Source organism: Podarcis muralis, chromosome 9 (assembly GCF_964188315.1).
Source record: "Podarcis muralis chromosome 9, rPodMur119.hap1.1, whole genome shotgun sequence".
Classification (NCBI taxonomy): domain Eukaryota; kingdom Metazoa; phylum Chordata; class Lepidosauria; order Squamata; family Lacertidae; genus Podarcis; species Podarcis muralis.
Window position 1 is genome coordinate 78,704,044 of NC_135663.1, and position 18,210 is coordinate 78,722,253.

The 18,210-nt window shown below is 43.0% G+C and overlaps 1 protein-coding gene across 8 annotated transcripts in view; it reads right to left on the reverse strand.

Annotated features, from left to right (window-relative positions):
* The window catches only part of CC2D2A (coiled-coil and C2 domain containing 2A), a 51,110-nt gene that overhangs the window by 20,331 nt on the left and 12,569 nt on the right, over positions 1–18,210 (reverse strand). For all 8 annotated transcript variants that reach the window (XM_077934507.1, XM_077934508.1, XM_077934505.1 and 5 more), the window contains 13 exons: positions 17,714–17,845; positions 16,585–16,794; positions 16,195–16,305; positions 13,042–13,178; positions 11,692–11,848; positions 9,896–10,146; positions 8,900–9,077; positions 7,404–7,560; positions 5,313–5,460; positions 4,104–4,242; positions 3,533–3,736; positions 2,722–2,814; positions 362–453 (listed from right to left, as the gene is read on the reverse strand). In XM_077934507.1, the coding sequence (XP_077790633.1) occupies positions 362–453; positions 2,722–2,814; positions 3,533–3,736; positions 4,104–4,242; positions 5,313–5,460; positions 7,404–7,560; positions 8,900–9,077; positions 9,896–10,146; positions 11,692–11,848; positions 13,042–13,178; positions 16,195–16,305; positions 16,585–16,794; positions 17,714–17,845 (2,009 nt within the window). The remainder of the gene's footprint in view (positions 1–361; positions 454–2,721; positions 2,815–3,532; positions 3,737–4,103; positions 4,243–5,312; positions 5,461–7,403; positions 7,561–8,899; positions 9,078–9,895; positions 10,147–11,691; positions 11,849–13,041; positions 13,179–16,194; positions 16,306–16,584; positions 16,795–17,713; positions 17,846–18,210) is intronic.

Here is an 18,210-nt window from a genome sequence, read left to right on the forward strand (position 1 = left end):
AGCTCACAGGTTCCTGCAAGCAGGAGGGCATTCTCACAGTTCAAGGCCACATCTCAGCCAGGGGGCAGGGAGGGGTGTGGGATGAGGGCAGTCCTGAGGGCCAGGCAGAGAAGCCTTGAGGGCTGCATTTGGCCCCTATGTTATTTCAAAAGCATACACATTTGTGTAAAAGTCAGATATCATTTGCTTGCAGAGATGTTTGTGACACCTTGCAGAAATCTTCCACTTTAAAACGACAAAAAGGAATTGCAGGTGAAAAGAGAGCTTGGGGAAAATACAAATCAAGAACTTAATAAAACAGAAATGTGTTTGACTTGAACATTATTATGGTTCTGATCTAACTTTCCATTTTCTTCCTTACCCAAGAGTAGGGATCTCATCTTCATTGACCAGATCAGAAAGCAGAAAATGATGCCTTGCAATCAGAAATCGGTTAATGACTGATTCCCTAACCTGAAAAGAAAAGAAAACTTACTTTGAATCTGAAATCACTTAAAAGACATTGGAGTAGAATTCTAGGGATCTTCATTTACTTCTCAACAAGGCAGGTCAAAGATTACAGCCTGTACTTACATAACCAATTATTTCACAAACTCAAAGCATATGCTAAGAGCTGACGTCTTAGTGGGCTGTGTAGTGTCACCTATTTCACTTTGTAAACACACTTTTATGCATTTTATTCACTACTTTTTCCTCAGCAATCGTTAGGCTAAGTTGAAACCAAGGATGCAATCCAATCCAAATCAAATAACTTTATTGTACTAGCCATTGGCCATGACAAAGGATGGATTCCTATGCACAAGAAGCGAGCGTAAGGCAGGCTGGTGTAATTTAGATGGTGAAGGTGGCGATGTGGTCTAAACCACTGAGCCTAGGGCTTGCTGATAGGAAGGTTGGCAGTTCAAATCACCACGACGGGGTGAGCTCCTACCAACCTAGATGTTCAAAAGCACGTCAAAGGGCAAGTAGATAAATAGGTACCACTCCGGTGGGAAGGTAAATGGCGTTACCATGCACTGTTCTGGTTTTCCCAGAAGCGGCTTAGTCATGCTGGCCACATGACCCGGAAAAACTGTTTGCGTACAAACGTCGGCTCCCTTGGCCAGTAAAGAAAGATGAGCGCCACAACCCCAGAGTCGTTCGCGACTGGACTTAACTGTCAGGGGTCCTTTATTTTTAAAGTTACACTAGAGGCAAGTTCCGCTCAGCACTGAGCCTGCTCTGCCTAAGCAATGAAAGATGGGGAAATTGGTCTTTAAAATAGTATCTTATGCTAGGTTGCCAGGTCGTATGACCAAGACTTAGGATCCAGCCTAAGTCTCATCTCTTTGGTCCCACCACCACCACATCCCTGGAATGCCCCCTTTGGGGGACTTAAATACTGGCCATAGCTAAGCCAGGATGAGCAAGTTACACTGAGGTATAAGACCGGGCTGAGGACTAAACGCCAGCTAAGCTTGGCTGAGCTGGAGATACAATGCGTCCTAAACCGCTCAACCTGGCAGATCTTCCCATATGATTGCTCCCCACCCAACCTAAGCACGGTTTGAAAACATCCAATTAGGGGGTTTATTTAGGCTGTCTAACAACCCACAAGACATGCAGGACAGTACACAATCGTTTTTAAAAACAGAGTACAGTGGTACCTCGTGTTAAGTACTTAATTCGTTCCGGAGGTCTGTTCTTAACCTGAAACTGTTCTTATCCTGAAGCACCACTTTAGCTAATGGGGCCTCCTGCTGCCGCTGCGCCGCTGGAGCACGATTTCTGTTCTCATCCTGAAGCAAAGTTCTTAACCTGAAGCACTATTTCTGGGTTAGCAGAGTCTGTAACCTGAAGCGTATGTAACCTGAAACGTATGTAAGCCAAGGTACCACTGTATGTACCTACAAACAAGATAACTGAACAGGAGCAGCCTAACAGCCCCCCCCCAAGCATAATCAGCAACAGCCAGATAAGATTCGCCATTCAGGTGGAAGAAATCAACCTGCTTTGAAGGCCTTGGTTATCACTTCTGCTCCTGTCTACAGCCCCCAGTACACATTTTCATGGGGGAAAACACCCCAAAGAACTAAAAACACATACCATTGGGAGATTACAGTGGTACCTCGGGTTATATACGCTTCAGGTTACAGACTCCTCTAACCCAGAAATAGTACCTCAGGTTAAAAACTTTGCTTCAGGATGAGAACAGAAATTGTGCAGTGGTGGCGCAGCGGCAGCAGGAGGCCCCATTAGCTAAAGTGGTGCTTCAGGTTAAGAACAGTTTTAGGTTAAGTACAGACCTCCGGAACGAATTAAGTACTTAACCCGAGGTACCATTGTATTGTATTTGAAGGAACAAGACCACAAAGCAGAAACTAATAACTGTCTCTGTATTCAGCATTTGATTTCTACAGCTCATTGGACGCACAGGTGTTATCTCTTAATTCATCCTTTTGGATTGGCAGCTTTGCAATGTTTCACAATGTCAGGATACCCAAAAGGAACTTGCTGAATCAAACTGGAGATGTCACAGCTGAGGGAGCGTATGCAAGTGCCTTCAAGGTATTCACATGTCTCCTGATGAACATCTAATTTGGCCCTTTGCATCGAAGGAACCAGAGTGCAGAAGCCACAGAGGGTGGCCGCTGAAGACTTCAATACACACACTCCAGCACAGTTCTTGCCAAAATAAACAATTGTGCATAATAAAAAGAAAGACTCTATTTTGCCTCCTACCTTTTGGAGGTACTTTGCAACTAATGCTCTGTGTGCATCCAGGTGGTCTTTAGTATCAACGACATCCCTCTCACGCAATCTTTTCTCGTACTCCTAAAACGAAAATGCCAGCAACCACGAACTCTTTAAATGTTCTACATCACTTCTGGTGCTGTCAGGCAGAGAAGGGGCTTCAAAGGGATTTAAAAGGGACCCTGAGGTATAAACAGAAAATCCCACTTTTTAGGGAGGGGCAAGGAGCCCTAAACACCCTCCAAGAAATGCATGCAAACCAATGAAAGGGTGGTCAAGTGATAAAGATGAGTAAGAAACTAGAATTTTAGCGATCCAAGTAAATAGTCAGATTTGATTTTTTTTTAAATGTAGTCCTGGACTTTTCTGCTTCAAATGTATTATACTACCACCATCCTGTAAACCAGCGGTTCCCAAAGTGGGTGGTCCTGCCCCCAGTGGAATTAATCTAATTTAATGTAATCATTTTGACTGGATTTTGAAAATGTGCAATTAATAAATGTGCAATTAATTGTTAACTGTTTTGAATTTTACTGTGCTGTTATCTTCCTTACTGGGTTGGGCAAACCACTATACTAAATGCTGCTTTTTATAGGACATGGTAAGGGGACATTGGGAATGAGTTTATGGAACCAGTGGGGCAGTGGTCTTAACAAAGTTTGGGAAGTACTGCTCTGAACACTCTAAAATGAGGTTCACTGGGTTTTTTACACACTGCAGCAGTGAATCTATTTAACAGGAGGATACTTCATCCAAAAGCTGATGAACTTAATCCCAACCATTTTAGGTGACATCTGACCTGGAAGAGTCTTTCGCTGATTTCTCTTTCCAACAATGGGACGCACTTATAACTTCGAAACTCAGCCACTTCGCTATTTCTGAGCTGGAGAAGCCGGAATCTTTTAGATCTGTCAAACTCCTCATCAGAAACAAAATTAAATTCTTGCTGCAGCTGCTCCAGCCTGAAGAAATCGGGAACCGAAGCATCGCCGCTTGTTGCAACCTAAACAATAAATGTGAAGTTTATGGAAAGGTGTTGCAAATTTAGGTGGCTTCTAACCCACCCCCCGCACTGGGAATCAGCACACGGTTCCTCCTGGATGCGGCCCACCTTCTACCTCCTTGCCAACCCAGATGTAAGAGAGATATTGAGGACACAGGGGAGCAACATTCTGGCCCACCCCCTCTGCAAAAATTAGTTGCAGACCAAGAACCCAACCTGGCAACCTGTGACTATTCAACCATATGCGGAAATACGGCATAGCTCTCTCAGCACTGGGCAGGAAAATCTCTATGAAACTCCAGAGGCAGAGGGAGCGGGGACTGCAAATCCAAGGTTTCAGCACCATGTTTCACGGAGCCATTCTTACCTTTATGAGTTGCATCAGAGCAGCATTGCTTGGGTCGTTTGGATCGAGCTTTGCCTCTGCTACCCACTTGGAAAGTTTCTTCATGTCAGTCAACCCCGATGTGCCGATTGATGCAATGGCATCAATATTCTTTAAAGCACTGAAATGACAACATTTAGTAATATTTTTTAAAAACAACCAACCAACCCACACCCACACCCACCCACACACAGAGAGTTAAAAGAAATCTGCCTATTCTTTCTGGGACCAGATAAGTGACACTTGTCCGACAATCCATGGTTCTAACAGGTATGGGTTTCTGTACTTTGGAAACTTAGTTCATTTGCCTTCTTATTTGTACACCAAAGGTTACATTTTGAAACTCACTTCTCAGTATTCCTAATTGCTTAACTTAAACAACAACAACAACTAAAATGTCCTAGAACTCCAAGAAGATTTTCTGTATTGATTTGTCTCCTAAGGAGTCCCTGCGCACTGGGGCATAAATAAAGGGCAAGTTTTAAGTTTACAGAGAGACGAGGCAACTGCAGGGAATCTCCACTACACAAATTCAACCGACAACTCTTGGGGGGCAGTGAAAAAAGAGGCAGCATACGCCCCCTACTCCCTAATTGGGTTAATTATTATTATTATTAATTATATTTATATAACGCCCTTCATCTGAGGTAAAGAAAAATAATACGGTTTTGTGTAGTTCTCCAAAAAAACGCAAAAAGGTACCTAACTTTTTGTAATTTCAGCAAAACTCTTATATTATTAACATAAGGGAGACAAATGGACAGACTTTGAGCTTTGCAGAACACCAGCAAACTATATCTAGGCTTGGTCTTAAGGGACACGATACCGGAAATCTGCTGAAATTTACATCTGAGTCTGGTCAGTGCTTAGATGGAGACAGCCTAGAAACCCATGTGTTGTGCCTAGAGCTCTCTTGATGAATAGTGGTCTATCATGCTAGTCATGTTCAGAGAAGACCCACTGAAATCAATGTACGTCAGTGCAGGGATTTCAACAGGCCTACTCTGAGTACAACTAGAATTAGAAATCATGCATAATAAATAAAATGCCTTTTATAGGGAGCAGACGGGTTTCTATTACTTTATGTTGCTGACCAAACAGATATTAAAATGAAACTGCTTGCCCGTAGAATGATTTATCTAACTGCATATACTAAAAATGTTTCTGAAATGCTTGCTGAAGTTCATTTACCTTGAGATTCCAGCGTTCTTCTGTGATGCTGGTGGAATTAAGGGTATCCCGTTTTCTCCAACTGCCCAGGAAACACTGCAGGACACTTTGCCTGAGGTCATTAAAATAATTTTATTACTGCCATCGGCTTCAAATGAAAATGGTACACCTGCAATGAGAGACCAAACACATTAGCGTGATCAGATGTAGCAAACAAAAATGTGGCTTGTTGTTACATGCATGAGTGGTCAGAAATCTCAAGCTCCACACCCTTTTTCACAAGCATAGGAAGAAGATTTAACATTTCCATTCTTGGTTAGCAGCAAATTTGTTGCTTTGTCCAAACTCACCAAATGGTGATTTCGTCAAACCAGTTTGTTAACTGTTACATGCCAGGGACATGCTAGATAGTCAGTGGCTCAGATCACACTTCCTGAGTGAATGGATCACTAGACATCAGGGTCACAACAATAGGTGGGCAACCCCACCTATAAGTCACAGAGGCCACCAAGGCTGGAGTGGGGAGTGTCCTAAAGATTCAGCCCACCACCCCTCTCCACTCCTGCCCTATAGAATGGCATTGGATACCACGTCAAATTTAGACATGAAAATTCCACCAAATGGGTCATATAGGCTGATCTCATGAGCTCTCCAGAATTTCAGGACATCCTGAACAGATTAGAAACTCAAACTCTAGGAAATACAGCTAGTCAAAATATCTACTTAGTAAGTAATAAACAAATAAATAAATAAAAAGTGAAGGTTCCTTATAAATGCTTATAATCATAAAAGAAACAGGAAAAAGAAAACTAGGAAGTATTTGTCGAAAGAAACCTGAAGTGTTTTCCTACATTTTAATCCTGCAGAAAAATCAAAATAATTAATCATGAGTGTAATATGGAACACATGCAGCTCTTGGCTGGCTTGTACCAACAATCGTAAAATAAGACTTTTACAGCCCAATAAAGAAGTAAAGGCAGTATGTATTGAGCTGTTTGACTCAATTAGAGTGTCAGTATAGCGAACAGTGTGTTGGATGTGGACCAGGCAGACTTGGATTTCAATCCTCATCTCCCATTCAACTATCATGCTCACTGGGTCACCTTGGGCACCTCACCATCTCTTAGCCAAATCTGCATTGCAGAACTTGTTTGTGAAAATAAAATGGGTGGTGGTGGGGAACAAGGACACACACTTACTATCCAGGGTTCCGGGGGGAGGAATAAAAAGAGATAAGGTAATAAATGCCTTTTCTTTAACTACATTTATCATCATACGAGGCGCACAGGTTGCTATATAAATATGATTCCCCCCTAGGCCTTTTAGGCTGAAAGACAAAGACATAGGCATCCAGAGAAATGGAGGAAATGGAGGCAGTGAGAGATTTTACTTTTTTGGGCTCCATGATCACTGCAGATGGTGACAGCAGTCACAAAATTAAAAGACGCCTGCTCCTTGGGAGAAAGGCGATGGCAAACCTAGACAGCATCTTAAAAAGCAGAGACATCACCTTGCCAACAAAGGTCCGTATAGATAAAGCTATAGTTTTCCCAGTAGTGATGTATGGAAGTGAGAGCTGGACCATAAAGAAGGCTGATCGCCAAAGAATTGATGCTTTTGAATTATGGTGCTGGAGAAGACTCTTGAGAATCCCATGGACTGCAAGAAGATCAAACCTCTCCATTCTGAAGGAAATCAGCCCTGAGTGCTCACTGGAAGGACAGATCCTGAAGCTGAGGCTCCAAGACTTTGGCCATCTCATGAGAAGAGAAGACTCCCTGGAAAAGACCCTGGTGTTGGGAAAGATGGAGGGCACAAGGAGAAGGGGACGACAGAGGACGAGATGGTGGGACAGTGTTCTTGAAGCTACCAGCATGAGTCTGACCAAACTGCGGGAGGCAGTGGAAGACAGGAGTGCCTGGCGTGCTCTGGTCCATGGGGTCACAAAGAGCCGGACACGACTAAATGACTAAACAACAACAACAACAAATCCAGAGACCTTTGGGGATTTGAACCCAGGTGCAGCAAACAATCCACTATGTACCAACACAGGGTCTGCAACAAGCATGTGAGCAACTTCTGAATCTTTGGACTTAAAAGACAACTCTGTACCACTTCCCACGCCTTCATGATCCAGTTGCACACGCTGGTCACTGCTGAATTCCATCTCTTCCACAGGAGCTCTCCCAGTAAGAACCGTAGTCTCAGGGACTGGTATGAACACTTCCACCAACAGGTTAGTGCTGCCGAGCCCAACCGTTTCATAGAGCTGTGTGGCCAAGAGCAGAACACCATTTTCATTTCCAGACACTATGCCCTCATTTGCATATAATCACAGGCATGCTATGGCTTACCACAAATGAGAAAACACGAGGCCTTCCAGGAAAGAGATGGTGGGCACTGGGGCACTTGGTTTTTTCCAATGCTACAGCATGTGGAGCTCAGCTGGGGTTTGGCTTAGGGTGTCACCCAAACCCAGGCTCATGGCTGAGCTATCCCAGATGAACCACAAGCTGTAAACCATAGGAGAAACCCTGGCTGCGGCCTGTGGTTTGTCTGGAGAGATGTTAACCACTAGACCAGTTTTTGATAACACGCTAAGCCAAATAATACTAATGATTTTACTAGATTCAGGTAGGTAGCCGTGTTGGTCTGACACAGTCAAAATATATATATATATATATTTTTAAAAAAGTCCAGTAGCACCTTAGAGACCAACTAAGTTTGTTCTTGGTATAAGCTTTCGTGTGCATGCACACTTCTTCAGATACCCTGAAGTGAAAATGATTTTACTGTTTAAACCCCAGCCATACTGGGCAGCTTATAGCACATAAAAAATGGTAAAATATTAAACATTTCCCGATACAGGGTTGCCGTCAGATGTCTTCTAAAAGTCAGATAGTGGTTTATTTCCTTGACACCTGATGGGAGGGCGTTCCACAGGGCAGGTGCCATTGCTGAGAAGACCCTCTGCCTGGTTCCCTGTAGCCTCACTTCTCGCAGTGAGGGAACTGCCAGAAGGTGCGGGTGCTAGGCTAAAATAACAGAAGTGTAGAATTGTAGCGATGGAAGGGACCCTGAGGGTCATCTAGTCCAACTCCCTGCAATGCGGGGAAAAAAATCTTTTCTCTGATGTATTAACTCTCTATGTAAATGGACTTTTGGTGAGGAATATTCAGTCCTTCAAGTCCGCCACTTGTTGTCTGAAGTGGTACAGTCCAGACAACTCCTTGGGAAAAACCAAAACAAAGACAAAAAGCCAACAACCCTGGGCCCAAGTGACTATTCCTTTGACATGGAGCTGTGCATAGCCAGATCCTCATTGCAACTCTTCATAAAAATGGAACTGAAGTTTTTACTTTGCAGTTCTAAGGGCTATTTTAATTGCTTATTGCACTGCTTATGTTGTTTATTACCTTTAATTGGTTTATTGAATATTTCAATAAGGTTTTGTTTAAATTACTCTGTGAACCTGTGAACTAATTATTATGAAGTTGTTGCTTTTTACTTTGTAGGAATATAAAATAAATAATGCACAGGACCTCAGTATGTATGTCTATGTACAGTAATATATAGATATATATTTAAAAAACCAATATGCAACATACCTGAAGCTTCAAACTCTCTGGCCAGTTGAATATTTGCAAATTGAAAATCTGCCCAAAATGAACTCTAAAGTCTGAACTCATCTGCCGGGACACCGTTCTTGACACCTCTTTTGAATTGAAAAGGACTTTTAGGAACAGAGAACGTTTCTTTACATCTTCGCGTCTTGAAACTTCAGCCCTGGAAACAAGTTTTAAAAGATCACCTTAAAATGTGCATATTCACCAAAAAGTTCTCTTTCACTTTTGGGGTGCTTGACAAGACATTTATTACTTCAAACATGCAGAACTTGTTATTTATAGAGTATGACAGAGCTCCCAACAAGTATTGCCTCCACACGCTGTGGGTTAACAGAATGCTGCCTTCCCACCTTCTCCGTCAGTGATTATCTGACCACTGGATGACCATGTATAGGTGCGAGTCAGCTTTAACCCTTTGCCTCCCTGCTGTGGTCCTGATCCAGAATGGGGCCCCTTGCATTGCAATTGGCATTGCCCAAAGAAGGATGGGTTGCATCCAATCCTAGTTCTACTCAGATCAGACCTACTGAAATCAATGAACATGACCAACTTGCATCCCTTAATTTCTACGGGTCTGCTTTGATAGCACTTAGTCGGCTATAAGCCTTCATATCAAAAACAAATGGATCTCTTTTGGTAGTGCAGATTCCAGGGGTAGGAGGCCCAATCTTGAATGGGACCAAAGGAGGGCAAAAGGTTAAAGCCCCCCTGCACACACACTTGAAGACTAGAATCTTGATCCAGATTCAGCTCTTTGCACCTGCTATCTGAATGGGTGGGGCATCCACCTGATGCGGTCCTCGGGGCGGAAGAACATTGCACCACATCATCCAATGGCTTCTTGTAGAGCAAGGGTAACTTAAGATTTCAATGAGTTGCAAATTAACATTTTAAAGTAGGGATGTAAGAACCATGAGCTAAATAGCTGAGCAGACATTTCCACCTTACCTTCATAAAAATGTTCATGCATAAGCTCACCTAGGACAAAGCTCGTTTGGAGTGACGCTCCCCGTCAAGCTCAACTCAGGAATTAGAATGGATTCTCCTGGTTTCCTTCTAATCTTAGCAGCTCTCTCTCTCACCTCCTGCTCCACCTCCAACCTGTCAACTACGGGCGGCGGAGGAACAGGTTTCATACGTTCCCCTTCCACACACTCGGATGCTTCTTCTGTTTCTGCTTCATCTTCTGCATTTGGGCTTGTTTTCTTCTTCTTTTTCTTTCTGATTTTCTGTGTGTGTTAAAAAAAGATTTCCCCCCTTCAGCAGAGAACGTCAATAAAAACTGGACCTATCTTTGGATTAGTTACTTCTGATAATTTTGAAGTGACCAAACTGATAATAAAGAAGAGCCGAATATCTAAGAAAAGAAAGTTTTGCTATTTCTAGCCTCAGTCGCTTTTTAGTTTCATGCAGAACTTATTATTATGACAGATTTTTCCTATTCTCATCTGATCTTCTGCCACTCAGATATGTATCTACACAATGTCATTTAATTCACAAACTTGTATCGCACACTCCTTGGGGGGGATGTGTGTGTGTGTTTGGGATCCAGGGCAGCTTATAAGCTAAATACAATAAAACCTAAATCCAAACACAAATTTACAACACAACACAACAATTTTTTAAAGACAGATAAAACAGCGAGATAAAAAGTAATTAAACATGTAGCCATTTCAAAAAAAAAATTATCGAGAATGAAAAACTTGGTACAAAGACTGACAAAAAAGGTTCAAAAATTAAAGCTGTACTGAAACTTGTCCTTCCATTTCTCAAAACTTTCCTTCCTTGTGAAAGATTCCATTCTTCTGCCTCTTTTTCAGAGCTCTTTATTTAACTTAACACTGTGTGGTAGCTATGAGTGGTACACCTCTCACCCCGCAATCCCATTAAACATTTTCCCACTGCTCTCCAGCCTCCCCAGCTGCCTTTGAACTGAAAAAGCTCCACAGAAGCAGTTGCTTCATGATGTCTTCTTCTGAGGGCCTGAGATATGTGCAGTTGCTGATTTTAAGGAAAGTCCTTTTTTTCGCCCTAAAAAACAGTGACATCGATTTCTTTAAAAGTAAAAAGACTTTAAAGCAATGATAACAGCTGTCAGGAACAAAGGAGGCAGTCTCCTCTAAGCCGAGCTGAGGAAAGTCATGCAGTTTTCAGGAAACACAGGCACCCAGGAAGGCTGCAATGTGCAGATGACTAGAGATTTGGAAAAGGAAAGAAACAAACTGCGTTGGCTGTGGTCATAATTTCTGAATGCAAATGTTTTATTTTATCATAAAACAGCACAAATATTGTGGTAGTTATAAATATTATCAATAACAGATATATATGGGGGTGAAGCTGTCCTCCCATTTTGGGGGAAGAAGAAGAGTTTGGATTTTATATCCCACTTTATCACTACCCTAAGGAGTCTCAAAGCGGCTAACAATCTCCATTTCCTTCCTCCCCCACAACAGACACTCTGTGAGGTGAGTGGGGCTGAGAGACGTCAGAGAAGTGTGACTGGCCCAAGGTCACCCAGCAGCTGCATGTGGAGGAGCAGAGACGCGAACCCGGTTCCCCAGATTACGAGTCTACTGCTCTTAACCACTACACCACAGTTTTCCCAGCCCTTAAAGATTCCTTAGCTGCTCATGGGCCTCTCCCCTCCTGCTCCACCGCCATGACATCTCATCTAAGAAATGCCATTTTGCAAGGAAGAAGTAAGGAAGGGCTTAGATAACTAGTCTTGAGCCTGTCCCATGCATGTTCAAATACACAATTATGCTCTCTCAAACCTGTGCCTTCTTCCAAGATTTCCACTCTTGAAGTTCAGTTTTATATTCTTCCATTTTCTTTTCATACTCTTCAATGTGTTCTTCTGTTAACTCAGATATTTCAGCCTGAATTTCTGCTTCATATGCCTTCTCGTCCAACCTTTGATCAACGTCTTCCCTTCAACAACAAGCAATATATTTATTACTTATAAGGTTAATTTAAGGTTATCCACACTTTAGAGTTCTGACACCACAACAAGCTGCGGCAAATCTAAAAATGGAAGGGGGGGGAGGAGGAGCTGAAATCCTCCTTGCAGGCATGAAAGAGAAGGTTGGGAGGGGGTTGTTAGTTCAGCCTTATGTCTCCATGCCATCTCCTTTCCAGCAGATTCTAGTTCAAATTAAATAGAATACACTGGTGCCTGGAATTTCAGGGGTTGGACTAGATGACCCTTGGTCCCTTCCAGCTCTAAGATTCTATGATAATCGTAGAGGGTTGGATGGGGCTACATGCAAAAACTTACTCCATACAAGATAGAAGTACTTATGGCTTGGGGGTGAAAATGATCCAGATTTATTTTGGATGGGGTATGTTTTTTTTCTGAAAAAGAAGGTTCATAGTTTGGGAGCCGGAGCCTGACTACAGTTAACGGAGGCCTTGGTAACCTCTAGGTTAAATGTCAGCAAGAGCTCTTTCTGGGGCTGCCTCTGAAAAATGCTTCAACTGGTACAAAACTCAACTGTTGAAAGTACTAACTGGAGAGGTAGCCTGTAACACTAATACAGCGACAACTTTGACCGTTCCATCTGCCTTCTTTGCTCCTTTGGGCTTTTGATGTGGGGTTAAAATTTTTGGAAGTCTTTTCGACTTCAGGGTTAGTGTCACCAGCTGTGTTGGTTTTGCTGAGTTACACTTTATTTTGCAACTGATTTACTGTACTTGTTTTTAATGAATATCTTAAACTCTTGTTGGGCACGTTGGGTGTTTCTATTGATGGGAAAGTAGGATACAAAGATTTAAAAATGAACTGAAATAAGTCTTTGGGTTGATTGACATGCTAGATTTCTGTTTGTTGGGATTTTTTATGTTATGGTCTGGAGGAACATTCAACCCCGTGAGTAGGCTAGAGCAGTGTTTCCCAACCTTGGGCCTCCAGCTGTTTTTGAACTACAATTCCCATCATCCCTGACCACTGGTCTTGCTAGCTAGGGATGATGGGAGTTGTAGTCCAAAAACAGCTGGAGGCCCAAGGTTGGGAAACACTGGGCTAGAGTAGTACATTAGACCTTAGAAATGAATCAGCACCAAATGGAAGCATTAAATCTTATCTTACTGCTACAACGAACAACCAAGTTCCTATAAAAACATACTTCCTCAGGTAGAGCTTCAGGGGTGTGTTAGTGAACTTCTGGAAATCACGCAGGGATTTTATTTCTTTCCAGACTTTGATAATGGCCTTAAGCAATGTCCGATCTCTTTCTTGCTCAACATCACGAAGTCGTCTTGTCTGCCTGTGCACACAAACACACGTGCCATTAGAGGGAACCACACACTGAATACATGCACCATTAAAAGTCAAATGATGTGTTGACATTTAACTTTCCCGATTGCAATGCGCTGGATTCAATTGAGCCTTAGGGTTCCTACACTGCAGGGGGTTGGACTAGATGATCCTGGTGGCCCCTTCCAACTCTGCAATTCTATAATTCTATTATTAGGGTAAAGCGACTGGCGAAAGAGCGAAGAGAGAAAATGATTAAAGCATCCCCTCTCCCTTGCTACTGCTCAAGTAAAATGCCCTTGTGGCTGCATGAAAGATAAACAAAACCCAAAACCTTTAGGACTCACGTACACTGTGATGCATCTAGTTTGGTCAGCGCTTAAAAGTTTATTATAAATGTATTTATTTGTCCTTTCCACTGGAGGTGCTCAAAACAGCAAATAGAAATGTGACCAAACAAAACATTAAAACGAAGATTTATTTTATTATATTGATTATTTATTGTCTTTTTATCCCACATTTCCTGCTCCAGTTTGCTCATGGTTCTCCCTTTACCCCATCTACCGTATTTTTCACTCTAGTGGATGCACCGGACCACAGGACGCACCTAGTTTTTAGAGGGGGAAATCAAGGAAAAAAATATTATTCCCCCCCCTCCAGCCCCAAAGAGCAACGGACAGGCTGCGCGCTTCCTCTTTAGCCTTGAGCAGCATCTTTAGCCTTGCACAACGGGATGGATCGTGCCCGCTGTCCACCGGGGCTGGACTAGATGACTCCTGGGGTTCCCTTCCAACCCTGCAATTCTGTGACCTCGGAAGTTGTTGGGGGTCTCCACCACTGGAGGCTTTTAAGCAGCGGTTGGGGGACCATCTGCCTAGCGTTCTTTAGCTGTGATTCCTACATTGTGAGGGGGCTGGGCTAGATGACCCTTGAGTGGCCCTCCCAACTCTATACAGTCCTACACTTCTGCGGCAGGAGATCCACAGCCACTTCACACAATGCCCACTCCCAATTTTCATTGGAGAGACATGTGGCTTCACTGTCTAGGTAGGTACCCCCCTACCTGCCACTCTTCCCTCACCCCACTTAAGCCCAGGGAATTCCTGCCCAGAGAAGCTCCCAGGTGAGGCAAGGGTTAAGATCTACCTCAGGTGAATGGCTTTGTATCCCCCTCTTTCCCTTTTCCCTTCTTCTTCTATGCTAGTTCCTTCTCTTGTGTTTTGTTTAATCTGTTTTTATTGTATACTAAAATAAAAGCTGCAAAGTTTCCTTTTTTATAATATTCCCCCCCCTCCAAACTAAAACGTTAATCTAGATAAAAACACTGATCCAGAGGAAAATAAGGGGGTGGAGAAAGGACGAAAAAAGAAAAAGAGGTAGAGATAGAGAGATTTTTAAAAAGTTGGCTTCTTTAGCCTTGTGCAGCCTCCCGCAGCTGGAGAGGCGTGCTAGGCAAAAGAGGAAGCCCGGGCAGCGATGGATCGCGCTCGCTGCCCTGGCTTCGTCTTTAGCCTTGCACAGCCTCCCACGACTGGAGAGATTGCGCAAGGCTTTTCTAGAGGAGGGAGAAGGGACTGACTGGCCGCATCAGTCCCTTCTCCCTCCTGGGGAAAAGCCCGCAAGAGCCGCGCGAAGCTTGTGTGTGGCTCTTGGGGGCTTTTCCTGCTTGCCTCCCCCCCTGCATTCGCTCCATAGGACGCACAGACTTTCCCCCTTAGTTTTTAAGACGGAAAAACTGCGTCCTATGGTGCGAAAAATACGGTACTTTGTTTACACAACCACCTTATAAGGTAGATGTGGCTGAGAGGTAGCGATTGTTCAAAGATCGCCCAGTGAGCTTCCTGACTGATAGGGATTTTAATCTAGGTCTTCCCAGTCCTCGTCCAACACTCAACCCACTATCCCATAACTGGATGCAGCTCCTTGGATCTGCATTACGTGATTCTTCATAGCCAATTATCTTTTCCCCGACTAGAGATCTCCAGCTCAGATTGAGTTCATTAAAACAAACCACATCAGGAAGATGCCAATGGTTGTGGCTGCCAACCAGCCCACAAATATGTGCAAGTCCCATTATGTGCAAGCCAAAAATTCATACACATGGCTATGGGCTGAATTATAGCCAACATGCATAAACAGCAATTACAGTGATCCTATGAAGCAATACTTACTGAAGGTATGTATTATGGTGTCAGTTAAAAAAAACCACGAAGTCAATTTATTTATATCCATATATTTAATTATCTATTTTCTGAATAGAGGCACAAACAGAATGAAGCCATTGAGAACAATGGGTTGTAGCCAACTAATAGTCAGAGTAGACCCATTAAAATACATGGACTTCAGTTGATTAACTGAAGTCCACTGATTTCAATGGGTCTACTCTGAGTATGACCTAGTTGGATACAACCCGGCTCCTTCTGCTATGAAACAATGCTATTGATGTCATGCCTATGAGGGGCTCAGAACACTAAGGCTTTGGTCGAGATTTGCATGAGCAGAAAGGACTTTCTCACACAGAGGAGCTGCCAGGGCTGGACTCTATGGCGTGACCTTAGCAACAGGAACTACAACTTCCTTCCTTGCTCTTTTTCCTTTTGAAGGAAAAAGTCCGAACGGACTTGCCCAGCATCTTCATTTCCCACAGGCAGAAGGAAAGGAAAGACATGACAAGTGCAGCCTGGTCCACCAGCTAAAGGTATGAGGGGAAAGGGACCAACCAAGAATGGAATGAACTGGACCCTTTTCCAAAACTTTCCACAAAGCTTGTCAGGCCTGCTGGAGGCAGCGTGCTTCACAATCTTTGTAAAAAAGCTTTTGGGGAGGGGGCAAGAAAAGAAAAAAGGCATCCATTTGTTCTTTTCTGACTCTTGGCAAGTGTCTGGGATAGGACAAGTAATGAGCAAACGAGAGCAGTGGTTCAGGGAGCTGATCATGTCACAGAAACTAGGCCTTCAAACCTCAAGTTGGAGAACCTTTCTACACAAGCACAAGACACAGTAAATACAAAAGTGTCCTCTACTTGCCTTATTTCAATCTTGTATTCAGTTCTGCTTTGTTTTGCTACTGGATTAAGAATCCCACCTTCGCCAGGATCTGAAATATTCTCCAAGGCATTTCTCAGAGCACGCAGCTTAAAAATAAATCGGGGGGGGGGGAGGGTTTAATTGATATATTGTAATTGCGCTACTGTACTCAACCTAGAAAACTGGCAGAGAAAAGAAGATTCTACACTTAGGCAGAACTCACAGGTGACAGGCAAGCGATAGCTTCTTTCTGTCATATAAAGTATATAAAAGTGGATCTTTAGACACTTGCTATATCCTCATCAAACATGTTATGAAAGGTATATTTGCAATGCTTCACCAGGATTTGTATTTTACTGTGAAGCTTCAAAAAACTATGGCATTACCTTATCTGTAAGAAGTTCGGTAATATTTTTCTGTCTCCTTGATAGATACTGATCATACAACTGAGCCAGCTTAGCAGCTAAGACATGCTCACGGCTGAAGCAGGGGTGGTGAGTGAATATTAATCCAGAAATATCGACATCCAGCTGAAACTGCCCCTGAGGGTCCCCGGATCCGACAATGTACTGATTAGCAAGCCTCATTTTTATGGCCTAGGAAACAGATTAAAAATGGAAACACAAAGCAGAGGTTTTAAAAAAAAATAAAACAGTTCACTGAGGTGTACATTAGAGCGGGAAAGAACAGAGCCATCAAACCACAAATGCACATCTTGGCCCCTTTTGGATGTAATGATCCTGGCTTGCTAAATGATGGGTTGCCAAGCTAGAAATGAGTGTTGAGCCTCACTCTTCCCCACGCCTCATACACTGGCTTCAGTACTGCAACACTGTTTGAAACAGAGTTCTCCACTATGTCCAAAATTAGGAACTCTAGTTTAATGACAATTTACTAACCAGGAACGTGGTATAAGTTCCCTGTTAGCAAACCAGTGTTAAACCAGAGTTATTGTATTGCATGAAATGGGAAACACTGGTTTTAACTGGCAAGGACTGCAGTACCAAAGTCAGCACGCAAAGAAAGGAGGCAGGGGAGGAATAAATGAATCTAGGGCTGGTATGCGTCTCCCTCACCCACCCTATCATATGCAAAACTTAACATGAAACTTTGGTTGTACATCTAATTCATTTGCCACAAAATCCCAAAATTAGTAAGGCGGACAGACTGCAAGCACAAGGTGTACAGAAGTCTTTATGTACGCTCCAGGTCACAAAATATTTCATGTGAGGTGAATTGTGCATACAAATCCTAGCCTCCTTCTTGGCTTCTGCTCCTGAAGCCAGCGCCAAACCAGACACACTTCACTACACAGCTATGGAGCCTAGAGTCGTTTCAGTTCCACAAGCTTGAATATGAAACTACACCGATTGCACAGGAGCAGGTGGGGTCTGTTTAAATAGCTGGCTCCAAGGCTGAAAAACTGCCCAGTCTTTTAAGCCAGAATAATTTAATCTTCTTATCCAGTAGGCCACACTGCTCTGACAGATCAGTAAGAGGTAGTAACAAACTCACCTTTTTATAAAATGTCACCAGCTCTGGTTCTTTCCCGTCCTCAACTGGGAATATCGGAGGCCTAGTAAGAGACTGTTTAACTGGATTGGGCAAAGCCCGAATCTGGCCATCATCTCCAAACCACCTTTTCCCCTACAAACAACAGAAGACAATAAAAATGCCTGTACTTCACTCAAAACTATCTTCAATAAATGGAAGTTCAGTGACTTTCCATCATTAACCCTACATTCTGCTACTCCCTTCTCTACCAAACATCATCTCTCAGCTTCTTCAGACATCTTGCAAAGTCATCTCTTTTCATTCAGCCTTTCCCTGACCCACAAACAAATTACTAAATCTCTGTTCTTATGATAACCATTTCAAAGCTTTTCTGCTTTTATTTCTGCACACTGTCCAGATTTTGTAGATATTGCGTAGCTTGGAAAGGCTTTTAATAGGTTAAATAGTTGCTGTGATCCTGCAAGGTGTGTGCATCCAGGATTCATGTGTCCATCACC